The sequence below is a fragment of the Crassostrea angulata genome, chromosome 5, assembly GCF_025612915.1.
Source record: "Crassostrea angulata isolate pt1a10 chromosome 5, ASM2561291v2, whole genome shotgun sequence".
NCBI lineage: Eukaryota > Metazoa > Mollusca > Bivalvia > Ostreida > Ostreidae > Magallana > Magallana angulata.
This window is the reverse complement of record NC_069115.1, coordinates 44,938,712-44,947,443: the sequence shown is the minus strand read 5'-3', so window position 1 is coordinate 44,947,443 and position 8,732 is coordinate 44,938,712. Positions and strand designations below refer to the sequence as shown.

The 8,732-nt window shown below is 33.2% G+C and overlaps 1 protein-coding gene across 1 annotated transcript; it reads left to right on the top strand.

Annotated features, from left to right (window-relative positions):
- Positions 1-612: 612 nt before the first annotated feature.
- LOC128182710 (uncharacterized) lies at positions 613-7,900 on the top strand. Its single transcript, XM_052851439.1, has 6 exons — positions 613-642; positions 1,849-1,926; positions 2,036-2,104; positions 2,613-2,853; positions 4,779-5,587; positions 6,029-7,900. The coding sequence occupies exons 2-6, from the start codon at positions 1,849-1,851 to the stop codon at positions 6,557-6,559; spliced, it is 1,728 nt and encodes a 575-aa protein (XP_052707399.1). The 5' UTR covers positions 613-642; the 3' UTR covers positions 6,560-7,900.
- The last annotated feature ends 832 nt before the right edge of the window (positions 7,901-8,732 follow it).

The window sequence follows — 8,732 nt, the reverse complement described above, 5'->3', positions numbered from 1 at the left end:
TTTAAACCATGTTCACTTATATATACTTATATGTATATTTTGGATTAATATATTTCTTAAACTAAATAGGCTGTGTTTATAGTGACACAAACTGCTTCGTGACACTTTTAAGTGGACGGTCCAGTCGGCATTTTACACCGTGCCACAAAAGCCAGTGTTTGTTTGATGACTCAACCTCTATAAATATAGATATGGACTGCGTTCAAGATCGTAGCAGCTAGCCTAGCCGCTAGGTCGTAGATATCTACCGCTAGGTTAGCCGCTAGGTCTCAGATTTGAAGTTGGAAATATTCAACTAAAGACTAATTACATCGACAAAATTTGTTAATTTCAAGCGAAAATATACATGTTAAAATTTAATATACCTTAAGGGATAAACAAAATATCACTAACTTAATAGATTTCATGTTTGTTATAAATTGGTAACTAAGGCGGCCATCTTGAATTTGATGCTTAGCATAAAATATTTAGGCTACGAATATCTACCTAGCGGCTAGGCTAGCTTACCATTCAACTACGTAGCCCTACCTAGCTGCTACGATCTTGAACGCAACCCTGGTTTCGGTTTCATAAAACAGGATCACGTGACCTAAGTGTTGGAGAAATCAAATTCAATAAGAGAACACCGAACATTGCAAGAAGGTACTGTAATACATAATATTCGAATTAATTTTTTTGCATCTTTTAAGATACAATGTAAATATTCAGGGAAACTTCTAAAAAAATGAGTAATCTAGGCCTTAAATTTCAAGATCGATCAAATAGAGTCTAGCGATAGTTATATGATACATGTAAGACGGATGACGTATGGGGAAAAGGATTTAAGTGACTAGAATAAAGTTAAATACTTGTCAGATAATGAAGGAATGTGGAAAATATTTAAAATGTTTATTAACTTTATCAATACAACGAAATTAGGATTTTCCGATGAAATTTTATTTATAAATTCGGGAAAAAACATTCTATTTATAGACACATCAAATGTTGATCAATATTATAAATCAATGTACAGCAAATGTTCGTATTTTATCAGAAAATGCCTCAATATAACGAAAATAAATATCAACAAAGTTGTATACCATTTTTAGGAAATTTTGAAAGAAACGATAATTATTAATATAATGATATAGGTTCTTTAAAAATGTATATTTTCCCGTGGCTGTTTTTGCATAGCGATACCGCTATCAGTATGCATTGAAGATCCCCCGCCATGCATCACACAGTGCCGCCATGCTTCCCGCTATGCACGCAAAGCAAAAATCTTAATTATTTCATTTCTTAATGGTAATTAATAGTGGATATACAATTGTCATTTCTCCGTTCAAACTTCATAAAAACGCATCGCTAACTTCGACATCTATCTCAGCAAGGGGGCATACGTGGTAAACGGTCAAAGGACTTATCTTATGGTAAAGATATATTTTATAAAAAAACAAAACAAAAAAAACTGGGGTTAATCGGTAATTAATGTGCTTTTTTCGACATCGCCGTTGTGGATTTTCCAAGATCTAAAAATAGCACGATGTTTGTTAGCTATTAGTTGCATGATGAAATTAAAATGACAGATCAAACGAATGTTGAACTAAGATTGACATACCAAGCTCTACCCCCTCCATTATGGACCCTCCAAAGTAGCGGTTAGTTGTAAGTTAATGTTGTAGAAAATTATGTTAATAAGAAAATACTGCAAATTTTGTGTGTTGTAAATTGCATTGTAAGTGAGAAAGTGAGCTCTACGACATGTCAACTCGGTTTTCCCCATATATAGAGCTACAATATTTTACAGCTATAGAAAGACTTCGGCCATTGAAAAAAAATCAGTACATGTATGGCATTACTCTTTTACAGATGGAGTTCACAAAACGCCTGTGTCATTTCCTCATGGTTATTGGTTTATGTACGATGACATTCATAGGATATAAGTTGGTATGTTTGGTAAATAAAATTGAAAAAAGGATTAAAAACTTTTTAAAACGCTGAGATTATGTGATTTAATGATATTCCAAGACTAACATTCTGAACAATACAATTTCAGATACAGCCTTTCATACCTACAATGGAATACATTCTGCAGTTGGTTTATCTAGTTGGTGCACTGATATTGGTAATATATTTATTTTGTAACAATTAAAGTTTCACAGGAAAAGGATACTCGTTTTGGTTTTTGGGGTTTTTTTTTTCCTTATCAGCTTTATATTCAAACATTAAAGGTACAAAAAAGTTTCTTCTATGAACTTCTTCAAACATATTTTCTTCAGTTCTTTAAAATCTTAATATTAAAACGGTTCAAATTTGAGAGACGATTTCCAAACCAAAGTTATATAAAACTGTATCTCTTCATTATGAGATGGTTATATTGCTATTAAGGTCCTTTTTTAAATTTAAATATTTGTTAATAAACGAACTTCAAAGATCGCATTAAACTTTCAAATATCTTTAATTTGCACTAAATACTCTTTGATGTTAAATACCGGTATAAACAAACACACACACACACACACACACACACACACACACACACACACACACACACACACATATATATATATATATATATATATATATATATATATATATATATATATATATATATATATATATATATATTTTAGATATGTTATAAAGATATAAGCAACAGGAATTCAGAAAACCACAACACAAGAGATGATTCCAATGCAGTACCAAATGCCATTCTTACACGAAGACAAAATAACAGTAAGAGAGAAAATTTAACCGCAAAACCAAAACACCCCACAGTGGCGATTCCAACTGCAAAAATAAATGGAACAAAAAGAAATTCGCGATTGCAAAGAGACTTCCCTTCTACAGCCCAAGGGAAAGTGAGAAATCCAGGTATCATAATGCTTCAAATTCAATCTTACACAGGGAAAAACGGCTTGCGAGATTTTCAAACGATTTCCTTTTCATATATGAAATCGTGTGAAAATTGTACGAAAATCTGATGAAAACTTTCTAATCAGAATATCATGCTTGTACAATTTCAACAAGAATTATTTTTCGCATGTTTTTCATGCGATTAGTTATTTGTATCAAATTTATATAAAATTCATGCAAATTTCATATAAGATTCTTGCGAGCCACTTTTGCCTGTATACATTTTTAGGTCACCTGAGACACTCAGGTAACTTATTGCAATTGGTCTTCGTCCGTTGTTGTGCGTCGTGCATTAACAATTTTACATTATTAACTTCTTAAAAACTACAACTGAAGGCTAATTAATATAATATATTGTTACCAGTTTTGGTGTGAAGCATCTCTTTGGTAAGAGGAATCTAAATTGTGAAATTCATGATTCATGGCTCTACAACCCCCGGGGGGCCACAGGCAGGGCAAAATATGCAAAAAAAGCCAAAATTTCAAAAATCTTTTTCTTTACTCTCACACATGTGAGGAAAAAACTGAATTCATGGTTATGATGTCCATGAAGCCCTCTGCCAAAATTGTGAAATTCATGGCCCCTGGGTCAGGGGTTCAGGCTTCAGGGTGGGGCCACTTTGCCCATAGGGTGAAAATGTATTAAATCTTAGAAAATCTTCTTATCTACTCCCATACATATTTGAATAAAACTGGGTGCATGGTTATGATGTCGTTGGACTCCTCTACCGAAATTGTTAAATTCATGATCGTGGGACGGGGCTTTAGGCTATAGGGCGGGACCACTTTAGCCATATAGTTAAAATGTATTAAATCTTAGAAAATCTTCTTTATTCCCAAAAGTGTGGAGGGAAACTGAATGCATGGTTATGGTGTCCACAAACTCCTCTACCTAAATGTGAAATTCATGACCCCTGGGTCAGGTATTCATGTCGTAGGGGTGGGGGGTGGGGGGGGGCAATACGGCCATATAGTGTTATTGCACATAATGTTTCAAAATCTTCTTCCCTACAGACACAGAACACGGAATAAAAACTAACTTAATATTTAGAAGGAAAAAAAATTATCCTGTCATCTTTAATAATATTTTATGTCACCTGCATGTATTGTAAGGCAAGGGTTATGGCTGGGAGGGCCAGGGAATTATTTGTTTTATTTTATTATGCTCAGGAATTTCAATGAAAGAAATGACTTAATTCACATGTTTAGAAAAGAAAAATAATGAAGCTGTTTATCAAGGTTATCGATATGATATTGTGAAAGCAATTGAAAGGAGTTCATGGAAGAGGGTCATAACAGTTAATGGAGTTATCTTCCCATGCTTCTTCAAAATGGAGTTATCTTCCTTCGCTTGTTCATATTTAGTAATTAATCATTAAATGTAAAGTAATTATGAAATTGTATGATCAAAATAGCTATGCAGTATTTTTATCATTTGAAACAAAAACAGTTTTTAAAATTCTTAAAATAAACAAGTGGACTTGTTAATAGTAAAGTAATAAGTAGTATACTAGACACCTTGTTTTAGTTTATCTATGAAAACATATTAAAATAAAACCTAATGTGTAGGCTAACATATTTTGGAGAAAAACACATTGTATGTAAACTGTGCACCTTTTCAGTAGTAGGTCATTCACTCTGATACGAGGGATAGGTCTTGTGATAATATTTAGAATTTAGACTCTTTTCCAAAAAATTCAGGCAGGCAGGGAGGAAACTCAATTAAATGCATTTATGAGACTATTTTGTGTAAGGGCTATAGTACTCAGGTGACGGTTAAGGCCTATTGGCCTCTTGTTCATAATAAAATAAGTGCATCGCTATCAGCAAGCTTATACTTACTGCATGTTGTTTCTATATTTAAGCTCTTTTTCTTTTAATAGGAAACATTGGTCTAAACACAGCTGTGTCCAAAGCGGTCAAGGAAAACATCAAGTTAATTGAAAATGACCTGAAAGTTAAGGAATCTAGTCTTTTAGACGAAATGCAGGGATACCTGACTGAGGGGGAAGTAGATAAGATAACAAAATCCTCCAGAAAAGATCAAGCACACTATTTTGCAGCAATCATTGAAGAATATGATAACCAGAAATTCCTAGGTGTTCTTAACATTTTGAATAAATCCTCCTTTGGTCACATTTCTTCTGAATTAAAAAAATCCTTCGAAAAACATCTGACTACTCAGATACCAAGTAGCGTTTGTGTAATTTGTCGAATAAAATCTGAAGTTGATATAAAGTCTCTTAGATGCGAACTGATTAAGGAGGAACTCCTGTCAAAGAACCTAAAAGATATGATAAACGACTGTAAAACCAGTAAAGGTCATCAAAATCGCTTGTGGGAGGGACTCTTTTTTCAGTTGAAGTCGATGCAACCGAAACAAAAAATTGCAGAAAAATTTATAAATATGTTCAAGGAAGCAAACCACAGAAGTATTTATTATTATTTTTCTATGCATGGCCTTTCTTGTTACGACTGTACATGTCATAGAAAGTCATCCATTGAAACTGACTACGTCAGAGCTACGTCGGGCTTGACTGTTGACACCAGCGACGAAAGCAACACATCATCGATACCCATACACCGAGAGCAAATCTGGTTTAAAGATGCTGTACATTCCAGCAGTAGCGAGGAAGGAGCAAAACCCACCATGATGAGAAGCAAAAACAAGCCACATCAACCAGTTGTGCCGGTAATATTTTTATGCCGCCGCCATGAAATGGCTTGGGCATATTGTGTTACTCCTTTCCGACATTCTGTCCTTCTGTCATTCCGTCATCATTCACTTTCCGATTACTATCTCAACAACCGTTGCACACATTGAACTCAAATTTGACATATCTTATTAATATACAAGCTGAGTTTGAATTTGGTTCAGGTCCGATGTTTTTGACAGAGTTATGCCTTTTAAACTTAAAAGAAATTGGGTAATTTTAGGGATTTCATTTATATCTTTTTCTGCAATCAAACAAATGTTATACTTTTGGCATTTTAATTTTTGGCTGTATTCGTTGCGTTACGACACATCTGGTTAATTATATTTGTACAAGCATGATTCAGCAATTTTAACATAAATCATTCGCAATTTGTGTCCCTATTCAAAACTAATTTCATAATTAAAATTTAATTTTAGCTCACCAGGTCCAAGTTTCCCCCAAGAACAAAAAACGGATCAAAGGTTAAAACAAAACCTGGAAGAGGTTCTGCTCCGACGGCCTTTCAACAATACACAGAAAACAGTGATGCATCTACAACCTCACTCGATAGTTACTCGGGGCTCAACCCTGTCCATATCTCCGAAATCCCTTCTACTAGGAACGGTATCCACCATCAACAACATCGACCAGCGAAACGTTCCATGAATCCAGAAAATATAAAAGGAACAGAAACTGCTGGATTACTTTCCATCAGTGGATCGGAAGATGGCACATCAGACACACTGTTAAAGACGCCGTACGAAACAGAGGAATGTCTACGAAAACGTCCAAGAGTATTATCAGTCCGCCCGTATATATCAGATTCGGATATAAATTCTGATGGAGAAGCCATGAAGAATTATGTCTTCCCTGATATCAATGCATCTAATTTTAATAATTCTGGAGATTTTGTGCCTAAAGGTTTTGCAAAGACCCACAAAACAACAAACGAATCTCAACTCTACTGAATACCCGTCCCTCTTTTCTGTGAATCATACTGATGTGAAGAAATGAAAATTAATGGTTTTAAAATGAGAGGGAATGGCAGCCATCTTTTGCTAATATCATTAGATTCCAAAGAAAATGTATTTAAAATCGAACAGTTTTCATTTATTTATTTTTTTATTATTTTTATTCAGTTCATTCCATTCTTATTTTTTAATCTTTGGTCCAAATATTGTCTTTTTAAAAATGTGTATGTTAGCAGGGAAGTGGCACACTCATATATTTTTATTCAGGCACATATAAATGATTTATTTCAGGCATTCAGATGGACATGATAAAGATTTACTAACCCTCAAATTTCTTTAATTTAGAAAATCTGGGTAAAATTGAGGTTTCATTCTGTTTTTTTGGACATACTATGTATATACCAAGCTATTTTTCTATTGTGACATTGTTTATTCACTGTAAGTCATTTTGTTTCTTCTTACACTCAATTTTTCTTTGATGCCACTGATCTTTTTGTTATCCGATATGTGTTAACCAATTTACTGTCCAAACACCAGGTATCATACATAAAACTCATATTTACTCAGGTTGAGCCCCATAGCAAAAAGTAGTTTCTCACTCATAGTGAATTATGATATCATTACGCGTTAATCGTCTTATTACTTAGATTTTTTTTAAACATACGCAATTTCAACAAATTTCATCAGTCAGTTTTTAAAGACCTTTTTTTGACTGGCGAGAGTTGAGCTATGCGTGTCACTTGATTGCAATCTTTTAACAAATACATGTACTTATAACCTGCTCTCTGTCTTTTTTTGAAGGTATGTAAAATTATGTATAGTTTTGTATTTTATTAATTGGGTTTTTCAAAGGAAAAATCCCGTTATTGAAATGGTAAAAATGGCGGGCAGGCAGGCGGGCGGCTGCCAAAAGGGTATCCATTTTTGCAGATCAATTGTACATATATAAGAGATGTACATTATACTAGGATATTGATTTTTGATAATTTATGGTAAAATACCGGCTGTTGAACTTACTATTTTTTTTGGCAAAATATTTCATATCTCTGGATAGGTTCATGTAGTGTTTATCAATCCAGGGTTGACAAATGGATTTTTGATACTGTACATGTTCATTCAAAACAAAACCTGGTTTGCTGTCACATTGACAGCTTTTCTCTTGTTGTCAATATTTCAATTTGTGTCGCTTTTAATTTTTAGAAAAATTCAATACTTTTAAAGATTAACGCTATTATGTTTTTTCCCAATATACTAAACATGTTAATTGTTTTGTATTTTATATTTTTTCAAATATACTTTGTTAATTGATTCGTATTTGTATATAGGTAAAAATAATGTGTTATATTTGCATTTCCATTGTTCTTTCCCACTGTAAGCCCATACGGAGGAGCTGCAATTATTTCTCTATAATCGCAATTGCTCTGTCAGTATACTATGACGTCATAAAGGAGTAACGTTGTATATACTTTTCCATGACGTTATAGATTTAAACCACTATACGATACATCATGTGTTTTTCTCCTACTCGATTAAAATTGACGTATTTACATGTAATATTTAAACATGTTTTTGATAACATTTTAAAGGAAAAACTGTCATATCATTGATTTTGTTAACAAATCTATGTGAATTAAAAAGATACATTACAGTCTGAATGTTTACTTTTGATGTAATAGCTAATTGTCAAGGTCTAGGCTAATACAGGGTATTTGCGAGTGGTAAAATGCACATATAAGTAATAAACAACGATTATTTAGTGAACATGGCGTTATGAATAGCAACTGCTCTGCTGGCATATTTTCCATGATGCGCTAGCGCGCATCATGGAATATGCCAACAGAGCAATTGCTATTCATAACGCCATGTTCACTAAATAACGTTGTTTATTTCTTAAATAGCTTTGAACTTAGGTAGCAATAATGTTTTATAGCTTTTTATTGTCAAACGCACTTAAAATGATTTTGTATTTTGAAAAAAATATTTCTGATACTGCAACTCTAATGCTTACAAACAATAAGAACTGACGAAAATTCCTTTTTTAGTACAGTGTAAGTGTTCCAAACTACATATCATTAATTTTTTTAAAGAATTTAGTTCATGCAATTTTATATTGTGTGATCAAAGATTTGTCTCGAAGCAACATACTTTCACTTTTACCATGACATCTAAC